The sequence below is a fragment of the Clinocottus analis genome, unplaced genomic scaffold, assembly GCF_023055335.1.
Source record: "Clinocottus analis isolate CAN_PGR_092001 unplaced genomic scaffold, fCliAna1.0.p SCAF_23, whole genome shotgun sequence".
In the NCBI taxonomy this organism is placed as follows: Eukaryota; Metazoa; Chordata; class Actinopteri; order Perciformes; family Cottidae; genus Clinocottus; species Clinocottus analis.
This window is the reverse complement of record NW_027175965.1, coordinates 9,228,597-9,245,791: the sequence shown is the minus strand read 5'-3', so window position 1 is coordinate 9,245,791 and position 17,195 is coordinate 9,228,597. Positions and strand designations below refer to the sequence as shown.

Here is a 17,195-nt window from a genome sequence, read left to right as displayed (position 1 = left end):
CAATATCTCTAAACACATTCTAGCAGAGGTTTTGCGCTTGAAGCCTGTCTCTTTCTACCTAGTTATCATAAAGATGAGAAACTTTAATCAGATTTTTGTGGTTTAGGGTAGATCCACTGGACAAAGCCTTATTAAGATCTGACACGGTTCCATTGATAGATGCAGCTATCAGTTTCACAGACAGCATGCATAAATAGACCGAGGTAAATTAAGGAGTAAATGATAACAAAATCAGATATAAAAATTGAGATAAAATGCATAGAGGAATATAACTGAAGGGTCGCTAGCATGCCCAGACAAAAGACGATTGGAGAGGAAAGAAGAAATACGAGATAGAGGATAAAGCATCGGAGGAGAGGAAGAAAGGGAACAGAGGAGCAAAGAGTGACAGAGGAAGATAAAAGAGAGGGGGGAGGTTTGGAGGAGGGTGAAGGGGGGAAACCCACTTCAATGCTGTGTAAACTTTTGTTTTTCTCCAGCAAATGTGACGAAATGTGATGGTGGCACATTGTCACATCGCAGTCCCAGTTAACACAAAGTAAGTATTGAGGAACAAGGTGTGTGCCTAGAAATACATAGAAAAATAACTCGTTGGAGCTAGAGAGGTCTACTATCACAGAGTGTTGGAGGCAAGAAACAGAACTGGATCGACAGGGAGGAAGAGATCCAGAGAACACGGAAGAGAGATGGAGGGAAAGCCAGAGAAAGGTATATGAATAAAGGCCAGGATGACGGCTAGCAGAGGGAGACCTCGAAACTCATGGGTCGGTGTTGAGTGGAAGGAGGTTGATGGCGTGTGTGTGTGCATGTGTATATACATAGATGTATATATTTGCTGCGTCGGTGTCGGCATGAGTGTGCGCGTGTACAGTATGTGAGAGTTAGAAAGGGAAAGAGGATGAGTTAGCAAACACACTGAGTGTCCATGAAACGCATCCCAGCAAGCACTTGACAATTAGTGTCACGCCAGAGGCGACAAAGGTCAACACTGCACGAGCAGGGGAGTTACAAAGTGGTATTTAATGCAGGATTGTCCTGCATATGTACATGTGAGACACATAAGGCTTTACTCTGCTTAAGCCAAGATGAGCTGGAGACTGCTTGTGTTGCTAGTTGGTGAAATACCAAACTTCCTTTACATATCATATGAAAAAAGACATTTTACATGCCTGATGGTTAAAGGCTGAGGGGAAACCCTCTTATGGTATAACAAAAAGACATATTAAGACTTTAACTTATACCTAATAATTAGGTATATACATTTAAATAAACATTTAGGTTATTGAATTCACTAAAAAGACACAACTATCGACGACTAAGGCGTTCTTTAACTTCTATTTTAAACTCTTAAAGTATCTACGTCTGGACAACGTCAGAATGTTTGTTGGGATGCAAAGAAGGTTCAAAGTGAGAGAAGCAAAGTAGAAGTTAAAAAAATAAAAGATAAACTAAATGGAAGAGCGGACTTAGAGACAGACAGATAAGACAAGACGGGAAAGACAAGGACGAGAGACACGAGGCAGAACTCAAGCAGCAAGACAGCAGACAAGAGGACAGACAGACAGACGGATGGCCACGCAGACATACTGTACAGTACGCAAGGGGGGGAGGGGTCGGAGAAAGGGAAGGAGGAGGAGGAGGAAGAGGAGGAGGAGGAGGGCATAAGTGGGGATAGAATAAGGAGACTGTGATTCTAAATCAAAACCAAATAATATAAAAAAAAGAGCATGGCTCAAAGTGGGTTTGGAGGTCTCACACACTGGGGCTTAAAAACAAGAATCAACGGCACCTCCCTTCCTCCCCCGCTTTAAACGTTGCACCTCGATGCAAGTGTAAAGAAGTGGTCGGGTGGGCGGAGAGTGAGGTGTGTGTGTGTGTGTGTGTGTGAAGTGAGGGAGGGATTCAGGTGTGTGGAGGAGGGGGGAGGGGCATCAAGGATAGGTAGCATTCCAGAATACACCGTGTCGATCCAAATGGGATTCGTATGATCGTTGCATGGGACACTTTGACTTTTAACAACAGACTAAGGGCACAAATATTTACACCCAGACTGGTGACACACACTGACGGGACTTTTTTTTTTTTTTACCAGAGAACTGACTATTTCTGACTGAAATAATCACTAACATGTACATACAGCATGTTCACGTTGTCTGCAGGGACCCAACATGTTAAATAAATAGTAAATAAAAGCCATCTAGAGTACCTAAGAGGTGGAAACGCATCTACTGTTACTGGCTTTTAACAGCCATGTCATATTCACTAATAAACCCCATTAATCTGCTTTACATGTAGTATGTTTTACATGGAGAGTCAATTGCAGCTGCAGGGTGAATCAAACATGGAGTCAGACCGTCTGCAGCCAACGCTGTTACTGTACTACTCTCCATGCAGCTCATGTCCTTCACTGTTAATGTCAATTATGTTTCTAGTTGGGCGAGACACATCCTGACCTTGAGGGCAAAGACTTAATTGCTGACCTTTGAGGAAATGCTCTTTTGTGGCACAGAAACCCCTCACACTGATTGGGCATAAAATGTACCAAGAAAAAAAAAAACGGTCAAAAGCAGATTTCAAAAAGTCTGCCCTGAAAAAGATTTTAATTTTTAATATGTTGGAAGTGAAATGCCTCCATTGGGAGCATAACAGGATACAGAAAAAAATCGGTTCGAAACCATATCAATGGATCAAAGCCCTGATCTGACGGTGTAAAAATCAAATTGAACAATAGAAGCATGACCTCTTTCTTCAAATGGCATGCTGTGTCTGATTGTGACAGGTCTAATTGGATAATAAGGAGATCCAAGTGGGAGATTTTCCTAAAAAAAACATGTTAAACTGAAAGAAAAACAACCAAAAGACCACCATAGAGGTACATAAACTATATCTCTGCACACTAATTTGTCAAAAAAAAGCTTAACTAAACAACAAAAGGTGGAAGGGCAGCCCATTCCTCACAGACATGCATGGGTGTGGCTATGGCATGAGTGACATATACAGGTGCGCCCACATCCACTTGGGCAGACACCAGGGAACCAATACAATCCAAAAAATGTCACCCAAGCCCATCCAAGCATGCCATTCATTCCCAAATATAGCATTGTTCCAGACACACACAAAAACAAATCAAAGGAAATAAATCAAACTTGAACAGATCCACGAAAAAAAAAAAAAAAAAAAAAAACTAAGTCCGAACAGCATCGACAGGACCGGAGTGCAGCTGTGTACAAAGAGGAATGCATCAATACTATTAGATGTTTTTCAGCTTTGATTTGCGTCCACTTTAATCTTGTCTCCAATCCAAAAGATTGTTGAAACCTGAACAGGGCCTGTTTCTTTCATTTAGGGGCGATGTCCAATCAAAGTGTGCCTGATGGCGCTGCTCGTCTCTGGGACTCGGGTCAGCCAACGGGAGCTAAAGGGGCCGAGTGAACGAGGTCTTCCCCACAGGAAAAGGTCTCCGTTCACCTTCCTGTGCCTACATTGTCAGGGCAATGAGGGGACTAACACCAGCCAGCTGCCAAACACGGGTCACTTTCGGCTGTGGCTTGCCAGTGAAATATTAAAATCGCTGAGCCGATACCAAAAAACAAAACAAAAACGTCCTTTCTGAAAGTGTTGGTGGCGCTGGGGACAACACACACACGTGTACAGTTGTGGGGGGAGTCTATGTCGACAGCGTGCACCTGTGTGTCTGACACAAAAACACATTTGGTCTTTGGTTGCAGCAGAAGATCAAGAGCTCAAGGTCAGTCGATGCTACGCTACATGCTACGTCTTGGGTGGGGATAACGGTGAAGTATAGAAGCAGTAGACACGTTCGGCGACAATATTAACTGTGCGTCTAAATGTCAGTATCACATGCAGATGAATCACTGCCCTATCACCAGCTACACAGACGCCTGTATGCAATGCGTGGATGTGAATGAGGGCACCTATGCTATGCTAACCCTTAGCATGTAATGCCACTGAAACAAAGCAAATAAAGGAATCCCAATTGCATGGACAGGCTCCTCATTCCCAGAGACCAAGAGTCTGCTTGACTCATTTTGGAATTGAGAGATAATAAAACAAAACATATCTTTCATTTGGACACCTAACGACATATTTTTTTTTTTTTCAAGCCCCAATGTGGAGAGATAGACAGGAAGCCTTACAGTGGACGAGGTGGAAAGCAGTCGAGAGAGAACGCCAGAGTACTGCACTAACGCTGACAGTGGGCGGTGTCGTGGAGGGATTTGTGCCAAAAAACAGAGGTCAGAAGGTGGACATTATCGGCCATTTTGGTGAGGCAGATTTTGCTGCCCCAAAATGAAGGGGGCGGGGGGAGGGAAGCCAAAATAATGTGCAGCCTTTAGTGTCACCTTGAAGCTGAGATTACACCCTCTTGCTGCCTGAGGACACAGGCGCAGTATGGAGATCCTTTAGTCACACTTGCTGGGTTTCGGGCCGGCGGCGTTCATGAACCGCAGGGGTCGGCTCAGATTAACATACCTCGGCCGCGGCAATGCTAAACAGTCTCTATCGGCGGCTCATCAAAATGGAAATTATCACCTTAAAGGAAACTGACAGGAATCGTGGCGGGGGGATCTAATTACAGCACGCGACGAATTGAGGGGATTTCAGAGCGTATGACTTCTCTCTGTTGTCTTTCAGGGACGATGACAAGCAGCAGAATGAATCCCTTCAGTATCAGTCAGATTGAGAAAGGGGAGTGTATTGCACATTGTTTTTGTGTGATACATAAATGCATTCTCTTTTTGAGGGGGCGGGGGGGTGGTTGTAAACTTCAGGACTCCTTGAGACAAACATCTAATAGAGATGGCAGGATTTGGCTTTGGCCGGTGAGAACATAAGGTGTAATCTAGCTTTCTTTCCCAACGTTACACAAATGCATAGCAGGACATGCAAGCACATTCAAAAATCAGGCAGATACCACCGTAGGAGGGCAAACGTGCACATGCGTACATCACAGCACAGTCTTTCTGCATCAGTGTTATTCTCATAGGACTTCTACTTCCAAATCAAGATGGTGGACATCGTCAGGCGACATCACTCTGTGTAACACAACAGGACTGTGCCGTACTTTGTGGACACTCGGCAGCAATGACAGATGATTTATCCGGCGGCTTTCACAGACTCAACTGGTAGAATTAAGGATAGATAAGGATAGATTAAGGATAGTCTTTTTCAATCGGTGCACGAGGGCGTTGGAGTTTAAACCCTCATTTGTGTCGGAGATAACGATTCCATCCGAAGGGATGATTATATGTATTCGTCTAATGACTTGCATTAAGGACAAATGATGTGGTGCAACGGGAAGAAACGTCTCTTTATAGTTAGATGCATCTTCAGAAAAGAAAAACACTCGCTAACATTTATGATTCTTTCTGAGGGAGTTTCTTTTACTTATAATTTGAATCTCACACCAAACACGATGGATCCAGACGCGCTGGCTTGAATACACTCAGTATGTAGACTCACGTCTAGAGTTGTATTTGGTGCAGCTTCCTGGGAAAAACCCAATGTACTTTTATGGCTGAAAGGTTATTTATTAGCCGCCATTTATTCGATATTCCGGATACTTTACAGACATCGGTTTATCTCCTGGAGATCAGCGACACTTAGGAATCCTCCCGCTTTCAGAGGAGCCTGATAGAGGAGGGAGTGTGTTATCTCCTCCACCTGAATGAACGGCATGCCTGATCTTCTCAGACTTATTGAACCACATGGATCACTAGCCAAAAAAAAAGTGGTTTCTTTTCAAAATGATGAAGAAGAAAAGGAAAAGCGTGTATAAGACTACTGGAGACATAAAATACCTACAGGAGACACAGCAGCAGGTGACACAGGATCCAGGTGGATGTGTCTTGCAAGTGTCTTAAGAAAAGGTACAAAGCCGATTGCAATATATTCTCCATCAGTGTAGATTTAGCATCTTATCCTAATTATTGTTGAAGTATGAATGCTTAAAAACATCGTCAATTACTGTCTATTTTATAATCCAGAAAGAGAATATTTCTTTCTTACGTGGTCACATCAAGCTGAAAATCAATTATATTACATTAAAGTGTGTGTGTGTGTGTGTGTGTGTGTGTGTGTGTGTGTGTGTGTGCGTGTACTCGGGGAGGTGGGCTTGTGAATAATACATTATGATTTGATTGAGTGTCACGACTGCAAAGGGAACACAAACAGCAGTCGCTCAACAAAACCAATCACATCGAGCTGCCACCATTTCAAAATAAAAGCATCTTCGAGCACCCGCTAAGCGACAGCTAACGTGATGTCAGAGTCATTATGTTGTTATTGATCCGCGTGGCACTGTAGACGGCGTCCCTTAATGGCGGCCTGAAAGCACCACAGAACCCAATCAGGCCCAATCAGGTGCACGTTATGGATCGCTATCAACAAGATGACAGGAAGACCGGCTGTATACACACTTATTATTTCATTCGGCATTTGCATTTGCACTCCGAGACTCAAGAAGCAGAGCAGCGTCATTGTGAAAACGGGGAAAAATAAAATCTCACGAAACAAATTAACCACAAATAGACAAACGGAAAAGTAAGGTCAGGAAACAGAAGTGAAACAAAGGGAAAAAAAACGCACACAAACACGACACCATAATCACAACACAAAGAAATTAAACAAAATAAAGGAAAGCTCAAAAACAACAGGTTGAATCAGGGGAAACACGTGTTGAGAAACCAAAGAAAGAGAGGAGGAGACCATTGGACACATCACAGGGAAGTGCTGAAAGAAAAAGACCAACACGGCCAAAAAGGATGCTGTCCAAGCATGCAAGCGCAGTTACATTCTCCCATCATGCAACATGTTCTGTTATTTCCACGTGCTGGGTTTTCAAGACACCACGTGCAAGAAAGCCTTCAGGTGCAGAAGCAATACCAAAGGATGCAAAACGAGAAAAGGCCCCACAATGCAAACATAAAAGTAAATTAAACAAGACCCGAGCTAATCAGGTTTGCTTTCATCATTTCTTCCTCGGTAATAAAGAAACATTTCTTTTCATAATCATTTAGCAGTTTGGATGAAACCGATTAGTATTATCCTTCAAATTAGTCATGTTTCGAGCTCTGTAATAGGCAAAATAACAGCTAAAATTTTTCAACATGTTGATTTTTTTTTTTCAAATGTGGGTTAAAAAAAGTAAAAAAGAAAAAACACACCAACCTTCTCGAAGCTCTGAGGGATGTAAAGGGGTTGATGCAGAACACAATGACATGAGGAGAAGAGAAAAATAGGGGAAACACAGAGAGAGTAAAAAAAGCCACCTCAAGGTGTTTAGCTGCAGCTACATTTCCCTTTTCTTTAATCCTTTTTCCCTCTTTTTCCCTTGTCCCTGCTATCAGTGACACCCGTCTTGAAAGTACACTTGCCTGCCCCGCCCGCCCCGCCCTCCCTTAAATAAACTCAGAACCAAAAACAATTAGATGCACCCCAGTGGCCGCACTGTCGCCTGGTAAGAAAAAAAAATAGTGAGGCGCCACTGGAGTCAAATCAAGCGTACCATATCCATAATTCAAAATGTTTCACAAGCTCCTTATAGCCAGGAGGAAAGGAGCTCCTGTGGTATGTGCTTTTTGTTAGAGAAGGAAACCAAATAAAGGAAAAAATAAAGAAAACTAATGAGAGATAGAAAAGAAAAAAAGACACAGTTTGGTGCTGAAATTAGCAGCTGCAGTGCAAGAAGACGGTTGCAGTGAATGTTGTCTGAAGCCAATCAGGAACGCCGTCATTATGGGTTCTGTTTTTTGGGGAAAAGGACGCTTAGTGTGCGCCGGAGACACAATTTAGGATTGTCGTTTTGTTTTTTTTTGTTTCCTGGAGATTTGATCCCAACCGCAGCTGCTAATCTCGAGTGCATTTTCGCTTTCGTGAAACAATAACAGTCAACATCAAAGTATCAGAATTGATCGACAAAAGTTAACTGAAAACAGACAAAAGGTTTGACACCATCAAGGCATAACACGTGTGTTACACAGTGAGAAAGTACCTGACTGACATGACCCTGGTGGAGGCTTTTTAAAGCATGCTGATGGAGCCGGTGTTCGTGGAGATTGCATGAACAGTTGGAGATGATATCGGGGGAATAGCTGCGTGTTTTTTTCCAACTACTAAACATCCCGGTGCTGTGTCCACAATGTGTTCCCAAACATTGTTATTTAACGATTCCTGTAGCACTCTTGACTGCAATTTGCCACGGACCTTTTTAACATCTACCTTGCTGTATGCGTAGAACAAAATGTGGATAGCTCCTTGACATTAAGTGTCACTGCGTCACAGCGGAGACAGCGTGAGCCTCCGGGATGAAGAGACGCTAATCCTGACGAGCCGTTATTCACCTCATACTGCTCACGGTTGCATTTCTTTCCTTCGCCGTGCTGCTACTTCACAGGGTATGATAATAGCAGTAATAATGAAAAAGCAGCTCTCTGACCCATTTTATAATGTCAGGGTAGTGAATTATTTATCGGGAACAAAGTTATTTGGTACACAGCAGAGGGAACAAACTGAGTAGATACCGAGGCATCTTTATTTAATATGCACAATATAAATAATACATGTCGAAAATGCATCTGCTTCAATTTATCAGAGCTCCCTCAACAGGGATTCATTGTCATTTAGCATTAGGAGCCGAGGCTAGGCTTTTGTCTTCATTGCATGAAACTCAACGTTCTCTGTGACTGATTGTTTTTCATATCTTCACTTTGCTGGATCATGCCAGCCCAAATTACTCCTGACTGCGGAAAGGATTTAAAGATAATACCCCCGAAGAAGAAACCGGGGAATACTTTGGATTTATGCCTCAGAACACCAAGAAGGAAAAAGTAGAGGAAGTGCACTATTTAAAATCTATGCAATTGAACAGTTTCTATGTAATACAGAGCAGCTGACTGCGTTAAGAGTCCTTGTCTAGAAATTCACCACAAGGGAATCCTTTCACCCCCCAAATCTGGAGGAGGAGGAGGAGAAGGGGGTTGAGATTTTGATTGGTGGGCGTTAAATACCTCGCCACGCAATCAAAATCCAGACTTACCGTCGCGCTCCTGTACCTGGAAAAACTAATCAAAAAGAGGTCCCTTTCCACTCTTTTTGGGCTCCATAACTTTGGCGGAGGGGGGAACATTGTTCCAAAGCGCACAATTACAGATGTCTCACAGCTGATAAAGTAAAGACATACGGCTTGTTGTGCTACACATTTCCTTTTCCCAGCGAGTCGGGGAGGGCATTCAAAGACAAAATGGAGCATAACATCATAACAGAGAAGAACATTAGTTGGTCAATTATAGTTTTACATTCGGAGGTTTCAGTGCATATGAAATTGCATTTGTGGGCAGGCAAAGCTATCAATGCTGTAGAAGATTTATAGTCGTCGGGTAATACTAGTTTGCAAAATACATTTAGTGCAAATACACTCAGGCTAGAATGAAAGCATCCATCATGTGTTAAGCTCAACGGTAATGCTGCTTAGAGCCGAGCTGCACTGTTCAGACATCTGAGTAACAATGGGTGGATGTTTTGGGTTTTTTTTGGCCTGACGCTGGGGCCGGGTTGCTCCCTACCTCGCACATAAAGGTTAGCGGGGGACGAGTAGCGCACGCCTTCCACGTTAGACGCCACGCACTCGTACTTCCCCTGGTCGGTCTCCTCGCTGTTCTCGATCTGCAAGGCACCTGGTAAACCACAACATGGGGGAAAAAAGAAGACAAGAAGGGAGGGGGGGGGGAAGAGAGAGAACGAGAGAGAGAGAAAGAAAGAAAGAAAGCAGGGAGCATTGGATTAGTCCATCTGTCAGTGACGGTGCACGCATGATCAGACAATACGCTGAATGCAGAAGGTATCTGGGACTTCACACGATGTCCACAAGTGTTTCTCTGCAATGCTAATGCAGATTAGCATGGGAGCTAGTTCCTCTCCAACCACTCGTACAGAGATGGACTGAATCCGTCACATTAAATGTGTAGCTATGCTAAGACATGCTATCTCTTTGAAAAAAAATACCATAAGGACAAAATAATGATGCAAGTGGGATGAAAGGTAATGTGGAAGGGTGTTGAGATGGTCTTGTAAACTGAGTGAGACACACACACACACACACACACACTGCCCTTTACATGGCACTCGACAAGGGAGAGTGTGTGTGTGCGTCGGGGGAAGAGGGTCATGGGAAAATATCTCTCTCTTGCCTCTTTGTCATGAAACTGCTCAAAGAATTGTGTGATAGCAACTCATCAGAAACAGACATGTCTAATTCATACATTATATAAGAAGAGAAATATCAAAAATGTACAGTTATGAACCAATAAACCCAGCTAACAATGTGTTGTATTCCCTTGTGTTACTCTTCACTGCACTTCATTCATGTTCCCCATGTTGTCATATTTCAATGCACACGACTCCATACGGCGTCACGTTTCTTTCGATGTTGTCTCCTGCAAATGAAGCCGAGCTAAATGCTCAACAGAAGCAGTGAAGAAGGGGCGCGGGGGGACGGAGGAGGGAGGTGAAGCAGCGGGCGTCAGATCACTCCTCGTTAGAGCGCTGTTGACGGCACTTCCTGATGATATCATTAGGGCTTCTGGCTGGCTCGGCAGACAGATTGCAGCCCGGCCCGGCCCGACAAAACACAGCACCGTCGCTCGTTAGCGTTTAGCCGGGCAGCATCAATACGCCAGCCGCTGCCCAGGATGCTTTGTAACACTATACCATAACCTACTCCATCACATCAGCGAGCGGGGAGAACACAATGTCGTACAAAGCCGCGATCCTGGAACATTGGTCTAATAACTGTGCCACAAACGAGACCATCGATCCCGTCTAATTATAAAGATTAGTCACTCTTCCGCCAAGGCCTTAAACTCTAAGAGTGTTTTCACGCCTCGGAGTCCATGCAGAGATATCAACTCTTTATAAAAAAAGACCTGAAGACACAAAAAGATCCCGTCGTTTCCCTCAACGGCTCAGACGCTCTTCGTCCCCCAGAGGGCGCTGTTCCCGGCACGCCGCTCACAGCAAATGGAAACGTCTACCTGCGTGCAGAGTCTCCGCTCTGCATTCATGCATGGATCTGATTTGGATGTGTTTGATGTGCGAACGCCAGCCCGCCGGGCAGGTGGCTTGGAACGCGCTCAGAAGCCGACCGCCTCGACGCCGCCGAGAGAGAGACCGACACAGTCGGGCCGTGTGAAGTTGGACTCCAAGCGGACGGTTGCAGAAAGCTCTGCCAGCGGCTCGTCAGCCGCCGGGTCCCCGCGCCGCATTACTAAAGGCTGCGGTTGACGTTTGTGCAATTGTTTCAACTGTTCATGAATAATAACGCAGAAAGGCTCGTGGTGTGTTGACTGTTTCCAAACAGTTCAACCAGGAGACGTGTTCTATATTTCAAGACGCTTTCATTCGGCGTCTGCCGCCCGCTGACGCTCTGCGAACGTCTGCCGATGAGTACAAACGTCTTCACAAATGTCATCTGAAGGTCAACAAAACACAACTTTTCAACACGCGGAGGGCGACAGATAACGAGCGAAACTAAATTAATTGAGAGCCAATTAAAACCAACAATGGCGGCTGTGAATTGCACCTCCTGGCGAAAAAGAGAGGGAGCAAGAAAGAGAGAAAAATAGAGGAGCGTTGAGAACGGTGGGAGTTTCATCTGTTCCTCTCCATCTTCGGTGGAGACGTCTCGCTAGGTGGCATTATCTATTGTTTCCAAGCCCCGACTGGCTTCATTACATATTCTAGCTATTATTTAGTGAATCTGTGAAGAACACATGAAGACTCCTTCTGCTGGCAGAACAGAGAGACCGAGACCGAGAGAGAGAGAGAGAGAGAGAGAGAGAGAGAGAGAGAGAGAGAGAGAGAGAGAGAGAGAGAGAGAGAGAACAAGTGAGGTGGGATGAAAGCGAGGAAGAGGACAGGGAGGAGAAGCAGGAGAGATGGGGAAGAGACAAAGGAAGCAGGAGATGTAAAGGAACACTAAGAGAGAAGGAGGAATGGAGGTTTTTCACCCCATCTATACATCATATTCCTTATTTTTCTTCTATTATTATTCTGTGTCAAAATGTTTAAACCCTCGAGGTGAATTATGAGTTACCTTAAACTGGATTAACGCTGCACAATGACTCACAACAACAGCAAAATACTGATGAGTTTAATTGCGCACGGCGGATAAAATTAGATTTGCGTGAACAAATGTTTGATGGAGGAAGCGCAGAAGGAGACGGAGTAAAGAGCGAGAGAGGAATCACAAGTCTCTTGTACGTGGAGGTGCTTCATGCTCGACTCTCTCCGTCAGGTTCACACACAGCGGAGACGCAACACCCCGCTGGCGTTACATGTGTTGTGCTGCAGATCTCTTCCTCATTGGTTTCTCCTCTCGTCACCAGCTTTGTCTTCTGATAACCGCAAATGAGTAAAAAAAACAACAACCGCAAAGTCTGATGCTGCAAACATTTAAAGACAACAGCTGAATTATGAATCCACACGAGCCCTCTGTGATGTCGTATCTCAGACAGCAGCGTGCACACGCATGTGTGCACACCGACAACAAACTCCACCCGTTCGTCACCGGCGTGTGTCCCTTTCCTTCCAGTCCTTTTCATGTTTTTAAGATATGACTGCACTCGCTGTGTTTTGCATAATTGTGCTCGGTCTTCCCTGCCGGCCTCGTGGCTCACCAGAGCGGCCATTGGCACTTTTTTTCTCCCCTTTTGTGTCTTTTATCATTTAAAAAAAGGGGGAAACACAAGGAAGGGAATACATTATGAACATTATCTTTCACCAGCACAATACAAACCACACACCAAGTCTGTGCACACGTTGGGGGTTTACTGATAAAGAAGATCAACTCACAAAATGGCCTCAATGTGCTTATGAAGTGAGTCTTCAACGATGAAGTCCTTGACCTCATGAAGAAACATCAACAACTGCTCATAATAGTTGTCTCATCTGCTCGCCAATGAGCAATAAAAGCACGGCTGCATTTATTTTATACAATATTATCACCGTGGAAATGTTATTGTTGCATACAGAAAGCAAAGAAAAGGCTCAACGATGACCGCAGCGCTAAAGTGTCGGTGACAAGGCCGCAATTACTGAGCGACCACCACTTCACCTGCAACTTAATCTTGCTCAAGGACACTTAAAAAAGGACACATGCATGTTGAAGGACATCATGTGAGCTGTTGTGGGAATTGAACCAAAGATCTCCTCTTTCAGACCGCACCGACCGTCCGTACACCCGAGCTCCTGCCGCCCCTGCTGAGCAATAATTCATGTTTTTTCTGGGTCAGAGGAGAAGAGATTGGTGCCATTTTTCCCCCCCGTCTTATTCCATGATGTATGCGACACCATTAGGATCCGAAGCCGTGGCTCTACAGTGGAGGCAAATAAAGTCCCAGATAATAACGACTTCACTTCCATGTGGACCAATTAGTCTCCATCTCGGTGAAAGTGACCCTCGCCGCTCACCAACACGTACAACCTCCAATCTCCAGCGCTATCCGTTCCTGGCTGTCCTTCGCAGCGTGTTCGCTGCCATCATCCATTCGATAAAGGAGGCTGTAATGGCCGGCGGTTCTTCGACATTTGTCCCGGCCTGTGACAGCTGCCCTGGTTAACGGCGCCGCACGCCGCGGGCGGATCCGAAGAGCAGCGCCGAGGTGCCAAGGTGTGATAACAGTAAGACTGCCCGAGCAGAGCTCAACAAATACACGCTCATGAAGGACGGTTCAGACGCTGGAACAAGCATTCATGCACCGAGGATACTTTGTGCCAGAAGTCTTGATTTTATAAACGGTTTTATCAATTTCTGGCCGACAGTTAGGCAAACTGGGATGTTTCACTTCATTTGAACTATTTGCAGGTTTTCAATGCACTTTTTTCGTGGCTGTGGGACGAGCAAGAAATATCAAAATATCCACATTTACACAGATATTTATGGATCTAGTGTTAGTGTAGTTTGAACAGGGGGGGGGGGGATCTGTAAAATCTGAAAAGAGGGGGAAAAAGACAGGCAGCAAGAGGTGGGAAAAGACTCTTATTTATGAGAGGTATGGGTGCAATAAAAAGACAGCGAGAGAAAGCCAAACAATCAGAGGAGGGTGGGATGAACAGTGGAAGAGACGGAAAAACAGAGGAACGGGTGAGGGGATAAAAAAAGAGCAAGGAGGGGCGAGCATGGATGATTAATTTCAGAAAGTGCCTCGAGCTGTGGTCTGCCCACCCCGTCGCTGCTTTGTAGCAGCTCTGCCATGTGTACCCCCCTCCCACGGTCCCATTTGTGTAATTCAATTAGTGTGCTCCAGCGGGCCTTGATTGATTTGTTTAGGCGATCAACAAAATGGCCGGCCAAGTCTCACTCTCTCTTTCCCCTCCCTCCGCCGCGAGCACACCGCCCTGCTCATCATTTTGTCTCCGAAATTTCAGTTCATGCCTCTCGTCGTCTCTCGTTTCTCATCTCCGTCCTCACTGGAGCTCTGCAGTGGAATTAAACCCCAACACACAATAACACAATCACAACCCTTCCAGTACACAAATTAAACCCACTGAAAAGCAGAGAAAAGGCTTCAAGGCCGTAGGATACCTTCCTGATTCATGAGGATGTATATTTACACTAATGCATAACAAATATAAGGATTCACAACTGCAATTAGAGGTTAAGAGATGCACTTTCATCAGGCCGAACTCGTCATGTTCGACGACGCAGCCGAAGATGCAAACACCGCTTCGCACCATGCTCATTATCGCATCATAAACATATTAAAGCCCAGCGGTATCCCACGTCCCCGGCTTGTATATATTCATATAAGTTGCGCTATAGTCGGTTCAGCCTCGTTCCATTTAACAACTCCGCAGTGGTTGTTGTTGTGTCGTTGCACATCAATTAAAACACCTTGTGTGTCTGCAGAGGGCAACAACCTGCAGAACTGTACGGATGTCTGACGCGAGCCAGCAGCTCGTCTCTCCGTCTCCCTCTCCTTCTGTCTGTATCCTGTCACTCGGGCGCGCTCGGCCGCCACGCCAAGGTCATTATCCCGCGATCGCAGCAGCACGGGGTCCCACGCGTGACGCCATTGTTGTCAGTGCCCATCTGGTGGCTTGCAAAGTTCCCATGAAATCCGTAATGAAGCAGGTGGGGAGTCCAGCTACTTTTCTATCTATTGCTTACCTCCAGGCCGGCACCTGGGTGGCTTCGTGGAAGCTAAATGAATGCAGGTCTAACATTTTGGTTATCAGCGCTAGCATGCTACGCTTCTGATGCTGCTTCACGAGACACACGACCCTGGTCAACTTTTATTCCTCCTCGATTTTTGTTGTTTTATTTCTGATGAACTGTCGTTCTCTTTTCTATCTGCTCCACTTCTCTGTGCTGAGTCCATGTCACGTTAGACTTGTTACCTTTCATTTTTAGCCTAAACTGCTGCCCTGTTAGCTTAGCTCGAGCCCAGTACAATATCGTCTACACTTAGCTAACGCAACCTCGCTAAAGCGATGCTTTGTGTGAAGTACACTTGCAGTTAGCATCTGTCAGTTAGCACGGCTCATCTTTGCTAACGACCCAGTAAAGATACACTTTTTGGGCTGCGTATTTAACAGCAATCTTTGTTAACTTCCTGCCTGCTTCCAGGGCCGGTCTGCACTTACTAAAGTGGTAAATAATCTTCTGCTCTCTATGGATTCAGACTCCACCTCAGTGCTTCCACCACAGGAGCTCAGAGCAGCTTTTAACACCACAGATCACACCGTGAGCATCCTGTGGTAACGCTGGACCTCGGGGCTCTGTTCTCGGTCAGCCAGCTTCGGGGCCTCCTCCCTTAATGCCACCTTCCTCTGACATAAGCTTCCTGCTTTCATCAGACGGTCCGACTCCGTTTTAGCTTCAACTTTCAGCGAGCGAGGGGCTCGTGTTTTGATTGCTTCAAGTCTTGTACCTTTTTTAAAAATTTCTTTTTTTACGATTATCCATCCGGCAGCTCAGCCTCAATGCATCTACTAAGCCTTGTACTGCTGACAAGAAAAAACAACTTCACTGCATCTCTCTCACTCTGTTTGTTTGTTGTCCCACAAGCACATGAGCATCCAAGCTGTGTGCCTCTCTCTCCCCCCTATGTTCTCCTCCTCGTCCTCTCCTTTTTAGTGAGGCTTCTCTGTGCTGGACCATCTGCCTTGCAGGGACCTCCCTCTCCCTCAGATGGAGATTCTCCTCTTGTCTCGCTCTCCGTTTGTGTTTTTGCTTCCCTTTTCCGTATCTGCGTGAGCGGCGTGCGTCGCCTCCAGCGAGTTTTTGTCGGGTCCTGAAACATATCGAGCGGTCAACAGATTGTGTAGCCACATGAAGCACATGTGTGAGTTGTCATCTTAGGATATATATACATGCAATTGACACAGAGTGATGTAAAATGAGTCATCATGAAGTGATAAGTCATCGATTACGCGGCTACTTCCCATCACCTATCCGGCCCCGTGTCCTTGTTCAAACATTTTAAATGTCACAAAGGCACAAAGCAAACTTAAAACAATCAAAGAGGTACATGTGCAGGAGTGTGACTTAAGGTGGATGAACGTCTGCATTAATGTGGACGTTCGCTTATGCAAACAAACCATTTGTGTCTTTCTCAGACATCATAATTACATTTACATCTCTCTGCAGATCCTACGCTATTTGTTTCTCTCGCCATACACTCCTCGCTGAGCGCTGTGACGGGACGGGGAGAAATTACCCTTTTCAGGCAGCTTATCTTATTATGCAAATGCTGAGTTCATAAGTCATGCTTGCTTTAGTTTGCCACAATGTGATTAATGAGAGCTTCTTATTGAAGCAAAGCAGAGCATGGAGGTCTGGCTTGAGTTTTGAAAGGAGTGAAAGGTCTGAATTTAGTCTAAAAGATGGAAAATATGCTTCTGTTTGGCGTTGAGTCGCATGTGGCTGGTGAAATGGTTGAAGATGGAGAACCTGAACCTTACTGTCGCTTGAATCTCCTCCTTTACTCCACCAGACTGTAACTGTGAAACTAAATACATGTCTCTTGTCCGCAAGAACGCAGGGACACACACGGCAAACTGAGATATTCACTTACCTGCTCAGCCTGTGGAACAAAAGCATCTTACAACAAAGACACAACTCAACAATCACAATGAATCAACTGGGAGATAAAACCGGAGTCACAAAGCACGGC

General features: G+C 45.1%; 1 protein-coding gene across 13 annotated transcripts in view; it reads right to left on the bottom strand.

Annotated features, from left to right (window-relative positions):
* The window catches only part of ptprsa (protein tyrosine phosphatase receptor type Sa), a 210,153-nt gene that overhangs the window by 60,446 nt on the left and 132,512 nt on the right, over positions 1 to 17,195 (bottom strand). For 12 of the 13 annotated variants that reach the window (XM_068590029.1, XM_068590028.1, XM_068590034.1 and 9 more), the window contains one exon: positions 9,585 to 9,695. In XM_068590029.1, coding sequence (XP_068446130.1) covers positions 9,585 to 9,695 — 111 coding nt within the window. Of the gene's footprint in view, positions 1 to 7,191; positions 9,492 to 9,584; positions 9,696 to 17,195 lie in introns of those variants that run through there. The other variant, XM_068590036.1, reaches the window with a different exon arrangement.